This window comes from Lichenostomus cassidix, chromosome 22 (genome assembly GCF_008360975.1).
Source record: "Lichenostomus cassidix isolate B80296 chromosome 22, HeHo_3.0, whole genome shotgun sequence".
In the NCBI taxonomy this organism is placed as follows: domain Eukaryota; kingdom Metazoa; phylum Chordata; class Aves; order Passeriformes; family Meliphagidae; genus Lichenostomus; species Lichenostomus cassidix.
In genome coordinates, this window is record NC_139502.1 from 2,649,245 (window position 1) to 2,665,784 (window position 16,540).

The 16,540-nt window shown below is 48.1% G+C and overlaps 1 protein-coding gene across 2 annotated transcripts; it reads left to right on the forward strand.

Moving 5' to 3' along the window:
- Positions 1-11,970: 11,970 nt before the first annotated feature.
- LOC146428042 (uncharacterized) lies at positions 11,971-15,333 on the forward strand. 2 transcript variants are annotated; one of them, XM_085080631.1, is made up of 6 exons: positions 11,971-12,316; positions 13,416-13,529; positions 14,265-14,354; positions 14,456-14,551; positions 14,678-14,867; positions 15,239-15,333. In XM_085080631.1, the coding sequence occupies exons 1-6, from the start codon at positions 12,160-12,162 to the stop codon at positions 15,312-15,314; spliced, it is 723 nt and encodes a 240-aa protein (XP_084936757.1). In that variant the 5' UTR covers positions 11,971-12,159; the 3' UTR covers positions 15,315-15,333. The 2 variants fall into 2 exon arrangements, with proteins under 2 accessions (XP_084936757.1, XP_084936758.1); XM_085080632.1 differs by having other exon boundaries at positions 11,971-12,292.
- The last annotated feature ends 1,207 nt before the right edge of the window (positions 15,334-16,540 follow it).

Below are 16,540 nucleotides of genomic sequence, written 5' to 3' on the forward strand. Positions count from 1 at the left end.
ATGCTTTTCATAAATTCTGTTGGAACTGAAGCTGAGCTCTGTCCCAAACTGAGCCCTGGAGCTCACACAAGGCAAGGACAACAGTGAGACCAAATAACAAGATTGTTCATTTTAATTTAAATACTTTTCATAAAGCCTCTTAGAACTGAAATTGAGCTCTGTCCCAAGCTGAGCCCTGGAGCTCACACAAGGCAAGACTTCACCTCAACCCTGCAGATGGACAACAGTGAGGCCAAAACCAAGGTTGTTCATTTTAATTTAAATACTTCTCATAATTCCTGTTGGAACTGAAACTGAGCTCTGTCCCAGGCTGAGCCCTGGAGCTCACACAGGCTTCACCTCAACTCTGCAGATGGACAACAGGGAGACCAAAAAACATGATTGTTCATTTTAATTTAAATATTTTTCATAAATCCTGTTAGAACTGAAGCTGAGCTCTGTCCCAGACTGAGCCCTGGACCTCACACAAGGCAAGGACAGCAGTGAGACCAAAACCAAGATTGCTCATTTTAATTTAAATATTTTTCATAAATCCCGTTGGAACTGAAGCTGAGCCCTGGAGCTCACACAAGGCAAGGCTTCACTTCAAACCTGCAGATGGACAACAGGGAGACCAAAAAGAAGTGTTCATTTTAATTTAAATACTTCTCTTAAATCCTGTTAGAACTGAAACTGAACTGTCCCAAACTGAGCCCTGGAGCTCACACAAGGCAAGGACAACTGTGAGACCAAAAAACCTGCCAGGACAGCACAGCAAAACCCCAAAATCCCAGGCTGCTGACCTTCCCTGCTCTCAGTAAAAAACTCAGGGTGCTGAACCTGCTGGGTTTGTCCAGAGTTTAACCCCAGGAGCCTGGGGGCTGCAGCAGAGCAGAGAAATCATCTCAGCAGCAAAAGACAAACCCAAAAGGCAAACCTGAGCCCTGCTGGAGGAAGAATCGCTGCTGCAAATCTAAATCCACGTCACCGAAATCACTCATTAAACGCATTTAAATAAACACTACTCCTGCTCCACTCAGCTGCCAGCATTCACACTTCAACTGCCTTTTTAATCAAGCCTCCTCCCGAGCCTTGACACAGCAGATTATCCTTTGATAAGGCAAATTAAGGTCTGTGCAGGCTTCAGAAGCGTCCTGGTAAATGGCTGGGTTTGCTCCGCGAGGCACATTTGTAAATTGGCGCATTTGAGAATTGATCCGTTTGAGATCTGACGCAGCCACGCTGCTGGAGGACTCAGAAATGTTCTGCTGAATGGCTCAGCAGCATCCCTTTGAACCTGCCTGGAGAAGGGTTTTGCTGCCTTTGACTCGCCAACTGTGCCTCCCTCGCAGCGATTGAGCACAAAGTGCTGCTCTGGGTGGAGAGGGCACAGCTGTGCCTGCAGCCCCAACACCCCAGCAGCTTGTTTGGCCCTCGAATTTGTTTATTTGTGATCAGTCACAGACACCTGTGCGCTGCACTGTGGTTTTCAGAGCTCCAGCAGGCCTTGGAAATGGATTTTTGATGTTTCAGAGCTGCCTGTGCCCTCTGCTCTGCCTGGGAGGGGAAATGTGGAGTGTATCATCGCCCAAATTGCTGCTCCAGCCAGCCCCTTGGGGTGGATTTGATCTGCATCTATGGTTGTTTGCATTCAAACATCCCCATTTCTGTGCTGCACACAGTTTTACAGCAGCAGCAATGAACAGAGTGCAGGTGCTTCCTGTCCTGCTCTGAGCCCAGCCGGCTGGCAGCAGTGCCAGGGGAGAAAGGGTTAATGAAAAACCACCTCTGGCAAGGAGATGGGAAAAAAAAAACCCAGAGCCTCTCCTTGCAGTGAGCAACACCCAGTCTGAGCCCCCTGGAGGGTCAAAGTTCTTCCTCCTGAGCTCCTGAACTTTGTCCCAAGTTCCTGGAAAAGTTAAAAATCAAGATGTGAGCAGCTGGATGAGGTATTAAACCATCCCCACGCCCTGATAACAACACAAACACTCACCCCAGAGAGGCAGCCAGTCTGAGCCTCCTGAAGGGTCAAAGTTCTTCCTCCTGAACTCCCAAACTTTGTCCCTGGAAAAGGTAAAAATCAGGATATGAACAGCTGGACAGTGATCCCTATACCCTGGTAATGACACACACAGCCATCCCAGCAAGGCAGCCAGTCTGAGCCCCCTGAAGGCTCCAGGCTCTTCCTCCTGAACTTCTGAACTCCTGAACTCCTGAACTTGGACCCAAGTCCTTGGACAAGGTAAAAATCAGGATATGAACAGCTGGATGAGGTATCCAACCATCTCCATGCCCTGATAACAACACACAGAGCCACACCAGCAAGGCAGCCAGTCTGAGCCCCTTGAGTACACCAGACTCTTCCTCCTGAACTCCTGAACTTTTTCCCAAGTCCCTGGACAAGGTAAAAATCAGGATATGAACAGCTGGATGAGGCATTAAACCATTCCCACACCCTGGTAACAACACACACACCACAACCCAGCAAGGCAGCCAGTCTGAGCCCCTTGAATACACCAGACTGTTCCTCCTGAACTCCTGAACTTTGTCTCAAGTACCTAAACAAGGTAAAAATCAATATATGAACAGCTGGATGAGGTATTCAATCATCCCCACACCCTGGTAACAACACACACACCACACCAGTGAGGCACTCAGTCTGAGCCCCCTGAAGGCACCAGATTCTTCCTCCTGAGCTCAGAGGGTTTCTCCCAAGTCCCTGGAGAAGGTAAAAATCAGGATATGAACAGCTGGATGAGGTATTCAACCATCCCCACACCCTGATAACTACACACACACAGCCACACCAGCGAGGCACTCAGTCTGAATCCCTTGAATACACCAGACTCTTCCTCCTGAAGTCCTGAACTTTTACCCAAGTCCTTGGACAAGGTAAAAATCAGGATATGAACAGCTGGACGAGGCATTAAACCATTCCCACACCCTGATAACAACACACACACCACACCCCAGCAAGGCAGCCAGCCTGACCCCTCTGAAGGCACCAAACTCTTCCTCCCTAACTTTGTCCCAAGTCCCTGGAGAAGGTAAAAATCAAGATATGAACAGCTAGATGAGGTATTCAACCATCCCCACACCCTGCTAACAGCACACACATCCCAGCAGGGCAGCCACATCCAGCCATGCTGGATTCACCAGGCGAGGAGGAATTCCAGCTCCAGGTTTCCCTGGCTGTGCCCAAAACAAGCTGCAGAGCAAAAAGCTCAGGGCAGGCAGATGTTTGTCTGTGCAGCACCAGGAGAGCTGGTGGAGCATCCCCAGCCTGCTGGTGGAGTCTGGAAACAGGCAGAGCTTTCTGCCTCTGTGAGCAGGTTTGGCTCAGTGAGAATTAATACAATTTAATGAAGCCAGCGATGTGCTGCAGCAGATGGTTGGATGTGTTTAAAGTTCAGCTCTCTGCAGCTCTCAGATCAGCCTTGTCCACGAGAACACAGCAAACACGAGCAGGCTGAGAGGGCAGCAAGTTCCTGCTGTGCTTCCCACCTCACCTCGATGGAAAAAAACCCCAAATTCATCCCCAGCCTGGGTGAGATGTGATGAATGTTAATGGCAGGAGCTTTGCTTCCCGCAATGGTTTGGTTATTAGCATCAAACAGTGCGTTAACATTTGTTTTATTAATGGAAAAAATATAGTTTAATAGCCTAATCCGTTGCTAGCAGAGCAGCGCAGAGCTTAATGGAAATTGTGTTCTTTGGGTTTTTTTTTTTCTTTTAACCTGCAGAGCAGATCATGCAGTGCTTGGGCGAACCAATTGTATCTGTAATCACCAAAATTTACTGTATCCCCTTCATTACTCGCTTGTCCTCCAAAGCAATATCCCTGCAATGTTTAATTATGCAGTGCATTACAGATTCATCAATTTTACAGCAAAAACGAGAATATATGGAGAAATCTCTCCGTGGTGAGCCAGGAGTATTTTTTATTGCTCACAACTTAAATAATGGAAGGTGTTATTTGGGTTAGTTACCCAGCAAGGCTTAGATTTCAAGACTCATTTCTTTTAGGAAGTCTCTGTCTTTTAAAACTGGTCTGGCATTAAGAAACACAAATATAAATGCTCTGCTCTGACAGGCACACTTCCATCTGCTCCCTGAGCCTCAACAGGAGCTGACACTCGGAAAAAAACAATCCTGAGGCATCCAGGTGGTTGGATGAGGAAATCATCCAGAAATTTTGGGGGTTTGCTTTTTGTTTTTAGAGAAAAACAGGCTGGTTTAGTGGCAGGGAGGGTTGGAGCTCCGTGGTGCTGAGGGTGCCTCTCGACCCAAAGCAATCCATGGTTCTGTGAAAAAGATTTTCATGGATTGGAAGTTTTTTCTCTGGCAGTATTTAGTTCCCTCTTTGCCCCGGGATTTGTGTCAGCTCGTCTTGAAGCCTGGAGTTCAATGTGAAAACAAAAAAACCAAAAAAACCCAATCAATTTTGAAAGTTTTAGAAGTGTTTTAAAGTAAAAAACCAACCAGCCAACCAACCAAACAAAAAACGAACAAATAAAAAACCTGAACAAAAAAGAAAACAAACAAAAAAACAAAACCCAAAAAAAACCCCAAAACCAAATAAAAATCCCCACCAAACAAACAAAAAAAACCCCAAAAAATCACATTTAAAAATCGCATTAAATCACAAAAATCACATTAAAAAATCACAAAAAATCCCAAATTTAAAACAAAAATGAAGAATGGAGGGGTTCTCAAAGGCCACACTCAAAATCCTGCATTCAGCCCTCTTGGCTGGAGGGTGATGCTGGCAGAGCCAACCCACTGATGACATTTCAATCCCACCAGAGTTCATCTTCAGCTGTGAAATATTTAATAAGGCTCAGGAAAAAATTTTTTAAAAAAATTTTAAAAAAAGAGGAATAAGTTAACAGAGACTGCCAGCCTATTTTCACCTCTCCAGACTCCATTCCCGAGCTGCTGTCACTCCCCACATCCTCTCCTGACACCCCGTGGGCTCCTGCGGTGCCTCGACAGGAGAGAATGGAGGGGAGAAGGCGAATTTCACATCTCAAAAAGACAGAAAATTCATTCCTGCACATTTCTCCTGTGCCAGTGCCTGCAGACCGAGCCAACCTGAGCACAGCAATCTCCAGGTGAGGCTTTGCAAAGTCTCACCCTTTCGCTTGCTCAAATTAGAATTTTCCACCTCTGCCAAAGGATGACAATTCCCTTTGGATCCGCGGTGAGGAATGCCCTGTTTTCCCGAAAATAACTTCTCCCGGCGCAAGGAAATCAATTAGAGTTGTCTCTTGGCAAAAACCCACAAAGCTCTCACAGTCACAAGTTCATTTCTTGAACTGAGCTGCCTCCCAGCTTTCCCTCAGAAACGGGAAAAACCGGAGGAATACATCAAACAAAATCACAATTTGGCTTAATTCCTGAGCCCTGCTCGGAGGTTCAGCTTCGTTCCGAGGCTCTACCCGGGATGACTCCTCTGAACAGGGTTTGATTTCAACATCCTGCTCCCCACAGCACCCTCGGGAGCTGATTTGAGTGGTGGGAAAGCTGTCTGAGCAGAGGGCTCAGTGCCACGGCTCAGCCAAGTCCGGAGCTATAATTGAAACTCGCATGGGAGGAGTGTAGGTGGCATCAGACTTTCTGCTGCTCTCTTCAATGCATTGCTGCTGCCTGTCGGATGCCAAAGCTGGTGTGATATTCCAATGGCAGCTCCTTCTTCCCTTCTTCCTTTCCTTTCCTTTCCTTTCCTTTCCTTTCCTTTCCTTTCCTTTCCTTTCCTTTCCTTTCCTTTCCTTTCCTTTCCTTTCCTTTCCTTTCCCCTTTCCTTTCCCCTTTCCTTTCCTTTCCTTTCCTTTCCTTTCCTTTCCTTTCCTTTCCTTTCCTTTCCTTTCCTTTCCTTTCCTTTCCTTTCCTTTCCTTCCCTTCCCTTCCCTTCCCTTCCCTTCCCTTCCCTTCCCTTCCCTTCCCTTCCCTTCCCTTCCCTTCCCTTCCCTTCCCTTCCCTTCCCTTCCCTTCCCTTCCCTTCCCTTCCCTTCCCCCCCCCAATTAGGAATGTCCCCTAATTGATAATTAACCACCTTCCTCCCAGCCTGAGTGACCCTAATGCTCACAGGGATGTCTCTGGAAAGCTGACAGGTCTGTTTGGCACAGCCTGAGGGGACAGCCTGAGGTCTCAGTGCCACATTCTCCCCTTGCAGAAAAGCAGATTTTAGGATTCCATAAGGTCTCCAGCTTTTGCAAATTCATCCTGAATTTCCTCTCTCTCTTTTATTTTTTCCCCCTGGATGCAAAGGCTCTCCTTGCTACTCACTTGTAAAGGTTTCAAGGCCCTAATATTGGCGAATAAAAGGGTGGATTGTAGAATTCCAGAGGGGTTTGGGGCTGAAGGGACATTAAAACTCATCCAGTTCCACCTTGGGACATTTTAAACCATCCCAGGATGTTCCAAGCAGGCCTGGGACACTTCCAGGGATGCAGGGATTCCACAGCTCCTCTGGGATGGTAAAGAGCTCAAGAGCAGAGTTCTTGGCACAGAAACGAGAGAAAGGCAAACCCTGACCCACACAGACATCTCCATCCCACCACACCACAGATGGACAGAGGAAGGGAAATTCTCACACCAAAAATGACCCCAAAATCAGCTGCAAAGTCCAGAACATCCAGGCTGCAGCACTATCCTGAGGGAAATGGGAATTGTGCACTAAAATCTCCTCCCTGCCCCAGTGATGAGTCCTCTTTTCCCTCTTCTCCCAACATCCCATCACCCTTCCAACTCAGGATATTTCATTTTTCCACCATGAAACCACACCTTTAAAAGTATCCTGGATTTCTTCAGTCCTTCCCTCCAAAAATGCCCATCCTCTCACCCTTGTTAATCCCTCAGCACCGAAATATTTGTGCAATAAACCACTGAGCAACAAACAGGATCCCCAACCGCGAGCAGATTTGGAGGGAAGATGCAAGCAGAGCAGATAATCTCTCCCCAGGTACATTAGGCATTTAATTTAAATTGTTTGGGTTTGTTTGCTCGTGTTTACATCCTCAAGCAATTTCAGATTGGCCCGGGTCTGACAGAAGGGAAATATTGTTTGTGTCATACAAATCGCTAAACCATAAGCAATTTCATTAAATGTTTCCACACTCGCGGAGCAAATGAGAAAACAGCTGGTCGTTGAGTTTTACTGAAATCTTTGTTTGCACACAAAAACCACTCAGGTTAATGCAGGAAAAAAAATGGTGCAGCAGCAGATCTTTGCCGGGGGATTGATAAGGATAGTTTGCAGTGGGATGGATAAATACAATTTACAGTGGGATTGATAATGATAATTTGCAGTGGGATTGATAAACATAGTTTACAGTGGGATTGATAAAAACAATTGTAGTGGGATTGATAAGTACAATTTGCAGTGGGATTGATAAGGATAGTTTGCAGTGGGATTGATAAGTACAATTTGCAGTGGGATTGAAAGAAATAGTTTGCAGTGGGATTGATAAATATAATTTTCAATGGGATTGATAAGGATAGTTTTCAATGGGATTGATAAGGATAATTTGCAGTGGGATGGATAAAATAATTTGCAATGGGATTGATAAATACAATTTGCAGTGGGATTGAAAAGGATAGTTTACAGTGGGATTGATAAAATTTGCAGTGGGATTGATAAGAATAACTTGCAGTGGGATTGAAAAGGATAGTTTGCAGTGAGATTGATAAGGATAATTTGCAGTGGGCTTGATAAAGATAGTTTACAGTGGGATTTATAAAGATATTTTGCAGTGGGATTAATGAGTACAATTTGCAATAGGATGGATAAGGAGAGTAAAGATTCTTAACCGTGGCAGTCAAGGGATATTGTGTTTGAGAGTAAATTTGTTATTTCCCTGTTTTATCTGATAACCAACAGGTTTTTTACCTGGGTAGGACAGGAAGGGAAATTCCAGTGAGTAACAACCTAACCAGGAGGTTTCTGGTGTGTTTTGGAAGCAGAAATGACAAATAAAACGTCACGCAGTAAAACACTGAAATAATTAATGTAAAAATGATCTCATCCACACCAAGATTGTCCCTTTCCCCCACAGTTGTGTCTCCTGGGGCCATTCCAGGAGAATTCCTGGACGCTGCAGGTTGGAAGATGAGGAAATTCTGCTTTTCCAAGTCCCCTTGATAACACTCAGGGAAAGAATCAATTAAAAATCCATCATTTGGTCAGAAATCAGGATCCCCCAGCCGAGAGCTGCTGTCCAACATGTCCTACTCATGGTTTACACCTCAGCCCAGCCCACAGCACCTCCCTGCCCCCTCAGGAGTGCTGACAGCCCAACACCTCACAGGCTCTGCTCTCCCTCCTAAACCCGAGTGAAACCACCCCAACAGCATCCATCACCCCACTGATTTTCCCTCTGCTTTTCCCGGAGGTTTTCACATCCCACAGCTCAGCCAGTTGGGTTTGTTCCACTTCTTTTTAGTCCTTTAGCCCCATCTAGTGCTAAATCCAAATAAAAATCTTTGTTCTTTAAAGAATGTGAATCAAAAGGCTTTTTCTCCATCCCAGGCCAGGCTGGACAGGGCTTGGAGCACCCTGGGACAGTGGAGATGTCCCTGCCATGGCAGAGGTGACACTGGGTGGCTTTTAGGTCATTCCCACCCAAACCAGTCCGGGATTCTTCCCCCAACCCAAAATTAGTCTTCAAAGTCCAAACCAGAGCAGAACTCCTTTGCTTTGTAGGGAATCCTGCAGCTCTGCAGAGGGAATTTGGTGAGAGCAAAGCTCTGAACAAAAGGGTTCTGCAGCCTGTGAGGAGAGAAAAGCATCAGGCAAAACCCACCAGCATCATCTGCTTTAGTAAACACTGTCTGGCAGCCCTGAGCAAACATGTTCTGCATTCTGCCTTCTCCAAAACTGATGGCATTTAAAATGTTCCTACACCTACTTGGCAAAACTGCATTTTTTTTCAGTGCTAATTATGATGTAGGAAAACCTTTTCTTCCCCCCAGGATGAGTGAGATTTGGTAGCGACGCTGTTTAGAAACGGGAAATTTGGAAAACAAAGCCTTCTACAAGTCAGAGCTTCTGTTTCCCTTCCCCAGCGTTTTGCCCGCGATGCAAACAGAGATGAAGAGGTGGATAAATTACACAGAAATTGCATCAAACCGGGATCAAAACCCACGTTTATTTCGCAACACTCGCCGAGCCATTGCAGAGCAACGACAAGCACAAGAGCAGAAATGCTGCCTGTCGACCTTCCAAGAGCCCTGATTTTTATTTTCCTGCCACCAACACCAGATTAGATCATCCATTATCAAGCCCTGAGGCTGCACAGCTCTGGCAAGCCTCCCACAGCAAATCCCCACTGCAGCCAGGCAGGGAATTGGGGAAGGAGCCTCGTGTGGTTTGCATTCCCAGCAGGTGAATTTGGGATTTTCCCCAGGGAGGGTTTGGGGAGTTTTTACCTGGTGTTTCCACCCTAAATAAACTCCTCTCGGAGTCTTTCAGACCTCTGGGTTATGAGCAACTCTGTCATTATCTCAGATTTCTCCCATCCACTCTGACTCACAACTGCGGAAACAAATGTTCTGTGCTCCGGGGTAATTCCCAGTGTAATTGAGGCACTAATTAAACAAAATGGATTTTTTATCGGGATTCCTAAATATTTACCCAAAGTTCCCTAAAGAACAGACACCTCAGCACACGTTTAGAGACAGGGTGGTGATGCAAAGTGGTGTTGAAGTTATTTAACACAAGAGAAAGGACAGGACTGCCTGGGGAGCGAGAAGATGCAAACCAGCTCCCAGTTTTATCAAAGTAATTAAACCTTTTTTTTCTAAGTGGATGGAGAAATCCTTCCCAGTTGAGATCTCTGGCAGGGTGCTGCCCTTCCAAAGCACAACCCTGAGCTCAGGGGGGAAAATTCGGAGATTGGGATCGAGGTGGAAAGTCAAATTAATGAAATCTAAATTGCCTAAGGATTGTTTTCTCATGATTAAACCCCTGCATTTCTGCTGCAGCCACAGCACAAGCTTTGGCCCACAGATTAACCCTTCTCTCCACCCTGGAGGAAATTCCCCAGGAGTTCAGGGCACCAGCTGACATCTCTGCTCTCAGAAAATCATCATCTGTGCAAGACGAAACTTCATTTTTCTGCTCCTTCCCACCTCATATTTGCCACGTTTTGGGGTAAAACCACAGCAAATTGGATCAAACCTTGTGCCCGGATCTGGTTCACTCCCAAGCAGGGCTGCACACACACAGATTGGAGGATTAACATGAAACCAGCCAATCCTACATCGTTTTATTTGCCAAAACCTTCCCCACAGCAGAATCCAGGCAGAATTAGATACCTACATGGGGTTTTTTTCCTAAAATCAGGCATATTTTGGCAGCTGAGCCATGCCAGGGCTGGCAAAGCATCTCAGCATCTCTCCAGCCCCACAGGACCGATGCTCATCGGAGAGCTCTGGCTTTGTTTCAGCACAAAATTACTCAAAACATCTGCGGTGCTGCTGGAAGGAACTGGTTTGGCAGTTCCTAGAACAGAGCAGGGGCATTTCAGCCACCAGCTGCATCTGTGCTGGGGGAAGTCATAGGAAAAGCCACGAACTCAGCCTGGAATCCTCCAGGAAAAGCAGGCAGGAACACTCCGGGGCTGTGTGTAACTGCAGGCTGGCTTTGCTGTGTAAACATGTTAATATTTAATGGCATTTAATGCAAAATCAACTTCTCCCGCCCTTTGTTAGGGAGAGCTAATAAGTTAAACCTGACAGTGGAGTTTTTCCACAGCCTTTGGAATGAGGAGAACCAGCATTTCCACAGAAAAACAGTAAAAATGGTAAAAACAGGAATGGGGAGGAGTGTGTGTGAGTGCCAGAGTGTGTCAGGAAAAAGGGCATCAGGTAAGCAAACCTCCTCAGGGTAATGAAAATGCAGTTTTAAGCAGCTGTTTGAAGGCAGAATCCAGAACAGCAGGGAAAACCTTCATCCAGGACATTCTGTTTTGCAGGATATTGGGGAAATCCTTGGCCTGTTATAATTTCCAACTCTCATCTTATTTGGCCTCCCTGGAGGGGTTGGAGGTTAGAAAGAGGATGTGGCATTGGGAAGCACTTTGGACATCCACAAGTCAGGTTTGGGCTCTAAAAACCCCACTGGAGCTTTGCTGCTGTCCTGTTCCCTGAGGATTAGCTGTGCTAATTTTTAGTTAGCTGTGCCATTCCAAACCAAACCATTCTGGGATTCTCTGATTCTAACCCTTGCAGAGAAACGCAGTCCCAAAAAAATTACTGTATTTTTAGGACAGCTTTTTTTTTCCCCCCCCCCGCTTTGAGTTCTGTTTTTCCACCAAACAGCTAAAAACCATGGGGAAAGCCTGGTTTGGGGGTTTGCTCTGGGGACAAGCTGTGTGGGGTTTTCTGGAGAAGAAAGCTTTGGGTAGGGAAAGGTCCCAGACTGGATGGTTTTCATGGTTCATTCCAAACCAAACCATTCTGGGATTCTCTGATTCTAACCCTTGCAGAGCAACGCAGTCCTAAAAACATGACTTTTTTTAGGACAGCTCTTTTTTTTTATCCCCTTTTGAGCTCTGTTTTTCCACCAAACAGCTAAAAACCATGGGGAAAGCCTGGTTTGGGGGTTTGCTCTGGGGACAAGCTGTGTGGGGTTTTCTGAAGCAGAGGGCTTTGGGTAGGGAAAGGTCCCAGACTGGATGGTTTTCATGGTCCATTCCAAACCAAACCATTCTGGGATTCTCTGATTCTAACACTTGCAGAGAAACGCAGTCCCAAATAAAGGACTGGTTTTTTAGGACAGCTCTTTTTTTTTCCTTCTTTTGAGCTCTGTTTTTCCCACCAAACAGCTGAAAACCATGGGGAAAGCCTGGTTTGGGGGTTTGCTCTGGGGACAAGCTGTGTGGGGTTTTCTGGAGCAGAGGGCTTTGGGTAGGGAAAGGTCCTAGAAACCCACAGAACGTTTGGGGCTCCCTGGAGACGGCGGAACGTTGGTGGTGGGAGCTCTTTGTGAGGTCACACAGCCCCTGAGGGGACAGAGAGCTCCCTGAGTGGTCACTCAGCACCCTGAGGGGACACAGAGCTCCTGAAGGGTCACACAGTCGCTGAGAGGTCACCCTGAGAGGTGACACAGCTGGGTTTGGTGTGCAGAACAGGCAGGTGGCACCACGGGAGGCTTGGGCAGCAGCCAGGGCAGCGCCATGACGTGGGCACGGTGGGCTCTGGCCAGCACCCTGCTGCTGGCTGTGCAGAGAGCCCTGACCATCCTGGTGTCCCTGCTGATCCTGCTGTGCCTGATAGCCCTGCTGGCCCCCGGGGCTCAGCTCCCTGCCCGTGAGACAGGGCTGCCCGCAGCAGGTAGGTGACAGGGAGGTCCCACGGGTCCCACAGGCCCCACATGTCCCACAGGTCCCACATGTCCCACAGGTCCCACATGTCCCACATGTCCCACAGGTCCCACAGGTCCCACACATCCCACACATCCCACAGATCCCACATGTCCCACAGATCCCACAGATCCCATATGTCCCACAGATCCCACATGTCCCACAGATCCCACATGTCCCACATGTCCCACATGTCCCACAGATCCCACATGTCCCACAGATCCCACATGTCCCACAGATCCCACATGTCCCACAGATCCCACAGATCCCATATGTCCCACAGATCCCACATGTCCCATATGTCCCACATGTCCCACAGATCCCACATGTCCCACAGATCCCACAGATCCCATAGGTCCCATATGTCCCACAGATCCCACATGTCCCACATGTCCCACAGGTCCCACATGTCCCACATGTCCCACAGATCCCACATGTCCCACATGTCCCACAGATCCCACATGTCCCACATGTCCCACAGATCCCACATGTCCCACAGATCCCACATGTCCCATATGTCCCACAGATCCCACATGTCCCACATGTCCCACATGTCTCACAGATCCCATATGTCCCACAGATCCCCCAGATCCCACATGTCCCACAGATCCCACAGATCCCACATGTCCCACATGTCCCATATGTCCCACATGTCCCACAGATCCCACATGTCCCACAGATCCCACAGATCCCACATGTCCCATATGTCCCACATGTCCCACATGTCCCACAGATCCCTCCAAGGAACATTTAGGTTTCAATATCCTGTTGGGAGGCAATTCAGCACCTTTTTGGCTGAGGGGAGTGGGTCAGGCTCAGACCCCAGAACACTAGCAGGGAGGAATACTCCCCCCCAAATCCCAGCACCCTGATCCTAGAGCAATGCCTGTGGGGTTGCTGGGGTTGGGTTAACTCCTGACAGCTCCTGCATGGTTTTTTTTTTGGGATCACCATGGGTCAAACACCTGGCACAGTGCTCCAGAGGGAAGGAGCCATTCCATACCCCAACCACAGCTCCTGCCATGGAAAATACATGGAAATATTTCATTGGAACTCCTCTCTGTTCCCAGCAGTGGATGGAGAAAATGGAGATGCTGAATCTGACCCTCCTGGACCTTACATGACTTTTGATTTGTTTTGGGAACTGCCAGCTCAGCCAAACATGAGCGAGGCTTCTCGTGCAGGTGGGTGTGAGAGTCCAGCCCTGCCCGGCTGTTCTGGAACATTCCATGACCCTCTGTGCTGAGCTCAGCCTGGACAGGGAATGCTACCGGGTGTGATGGGAGCTCCTTCAGGGGGTCTGGGGTTCCTGGGGTCACTGGTCAGTCCTGGTCACCCCACGGGGATCACTGGTCAGTCCTGGTCACCCCCAGCCTCACAGGGGTCACTGGTCAGTCCTGGTCACCCCACAGAGGTCACTGGTCAGTCCTGGTCACCCCATGGGGGTCACTGGTCAGTCCTGGTCACCCCACAGGGGTCACTGGTCAGTCCTGGTCACCTCCCAGCCCCACAAGGGTCACTGGTCAGTCCTGATCACCCCACAGGGGTCACTGGTCAGTCCTGGTCACCCTCCAACCCCACAGGGGTCACTGGTCAATCCTCGTCACTCCCCAGCCCCACAGGGGTCACTGGGCAGTCCTGGTCACCCCCAACCCCACAAGGGTCACTGGTCAGTCATGGTCACCCCACAGGGGTCACTGCCCAGTCCTGGTTGCCCCACAGGGGTCACTGGTCAGTCCTGGTCACCTCCCAGCCCCACAGGGGTCACTTCTCAGTCCTGGTCACCCCACAGGAGTCACTGGTCAGTCCTGGTCACCTCCCAGCCCCACAGGGATCACTGGTCAGTCCTGACCCACTGCACAGCCCCAGAGCTGCTTCCAGGGACTTCTGGGGTGGAAATTTTCACTCTTTCCCTCAAGGTGTGAAGAACGAAACTGGAGTGAGGAACGTTTCCTGGCCGTTGATGGAACCTTCTGGCGTCATGGCTTTGCTGAAGGAAACCATCCCAGGTACAGGTGGCTCTAAACCCCATGGGGTTGGGAAGCTCAGCATTCAGATTCCCATCAGGAACAGTGATTTGGCATTAAACTGGCACATTTTCTGTCTGCAGTGCTGGAGGGTGAGCCTGTGGATAAGGAGGAACCTCAGGAGGTTCCTCAGGCCGTGCCAGACCCTGGGGAGAACGTGGAGGACCTTCAGCCAACAGGTGAGTCAGGAAATCTGTGTCCCTTGGCCACCTCTGGGGTGGAGGGTGTGACCATCCCAGGGACAGCTGCCCACCGCCCCTCCCACCCCATTCCCAGGGATTTCAGAGCTTTGGGATTTCCTCCAGGTGTGCACAAGAGATCTGAGGATGCCACGACTGAGCCAAGCCCTGCGGAGAGCCTGGCGAACTCGGGCAAAGGCAACGCCAAACTCACCTGGAGTGTCTTTCTGAGAGCCTTCCTCGTGGCTGTGGTGTGCAGCCTGCTGGCCCTGCTGGTCCTCAAGGTGGCCCCAGCGTGGGCAAACGACATCAAAGAGTGAGTGACGTGGGGGGGGTGACAAATTTTGGTGCTGGGTGGCTGAACTGCCGTGGAACATTCCTGGGATTCCCAAATTTTGGTGCTGGGTAGCTGAATGAGCCATGGGATATTTCTAGAATTGCCAAATTTTGGTGCTGGGGGGCTGAATGAGCCATGGGATATTTCTGGGGTTGGCAAATTTTGGTGCTGGGTGGCTGAATGAGCAATTAGACATTTCCAGAATTGCCAAATTTTGGTGCTGGGTGGCTAAACACGGCATGTGATGTTTCTGGGGTTGTCAAATTTTGGTGCTGGGTGGCTGAACCAGCCATGGGACATTTTTGGGTTGCCAAATTTTGGTCCTTCAGCAGCTTCCCCTCTCTCCACAGGCGCCTTGCAGCTCTGAGAGCCAGCTTTGAGCGCCTGGACGAGGCAGGAGACAAGGATTTAGTGTTAGAAATCTAAATAAAGATAAGCAGCACAATGGTCTGTGTGGCAGGTTTGGATTGGAAGGAATTCTCGCTCTCTGCTCCGTCACACTGAATGGGATTTAAGATCTTTTCCCACCCAAATAATTCCATGACCCTAGGAACTAAAATCAATTTCAAAGCACTGAGCAGTTGATTCTTAGCAGCATTTAATAAGCGTATTTGTACATTTTCCTTTCTGGCACATTAACTTCTTAAATACATATGGGTGTATCTCGTATTTTAACTGGGTTAGAAGTGTGAAATGGAACAAAACCAGGCCTGAATAATAGAACAGGGCGAACATCTGAGCTGGAAATACACAGAGCTATAAAAGCCAATTGGAAACCCACTGGAATTCCCATAAAACACACTGCAATATTGAATAATGCATAAAAGCATGTGCAGGTGCCTCTTTGTTGTGTGTGAAAACACAGAGACAATAAAACACAGGGGAAAGGATAAATCATTTGGATTTGAAGGCGTTTATTGAAATAATCTGTTCTTAAACCTAAATGTGCTACGGGACTGAGGGAGAAGAAATGGATGTTGCAGGTGTGCAAGGGATGGGATGGGCAATAGAACAGTGAATTCCATTTAATTTGCTACTCAATTTTTCTTCTAAGGGGTTTTCTTCTAAGGGATTTTTCTTCTAGCAAAAACCTCCCCTCTAGTAAAAACCTCCCCTCTAGTAAAAACCTCCCCTCTAGTAAAAACCTCCCTTCTAGCAAAAACCTCCCTTCTAGTAAAAACCTCCCTTCTAGTCAAAACCTCCTAATAGAACGAACAGTGAATTCTATTTAATTTGCTACTCAGGGATTTTCTCTTCTAATAAAAACCTCCCTTCTAGTAAAAACCTCCTAATAGAACACTGAATTCTATTTAATCTGCTATTCAGAGATTTTTTTTCCTCCTAATAAAAACCTCCCTTCTAATACCCCCCCGACAGAACAGTGAATTCTATTTAATTTGCTACTCAGGGATTTTTATTCTAACAAAAACCTGCCTGGGGTGGAGGTGGTGGTGGTGGTGGTGGTGGTGGTGGTAGGAACCTATTTCTTACTGGGAGAAGGATGCAAGATCTCATCCCTCATCCCAGCAGGAGTCAGGAGCTCACTTGGGGTGAGTTTGGTGTCAACCAGGAGTGTCACTGAGGGAGAGGGGACAGTCCCTGTGGCCTCCCCTGGATGGCTTCAGGTCAGCACACTGCTGAGAGGGAAACTT

What these genes read in the sequence shown, in the direction of transcription:
- LOC146428042 (XM_085080631.1), top strand. Translation starts at nt 12,160, where the DNA reads ATGACGTGGGCACGGTGGGCTCTGGCCAGCACCCTGCTGCTGGCTGTG. An exon ending in GACAGGGCTGCCCGCAGCAG is followed by an intron (nt 12,317 to 13,415) that starts GTAGGTGACAGG and finishes CTCTGTTCCCAG; the next exon opens with CAGTGGATGGAGAAAATGGA. An exon ending in TGGGCAAACGACATCAAAGA is followed by an intron (nt 14,868 to 15,238) that starts GTGAGTGACGTG and finishes CTCTCTCCACAG; the next exon opens with GCGCCTTGCAGCTCTGAGAG.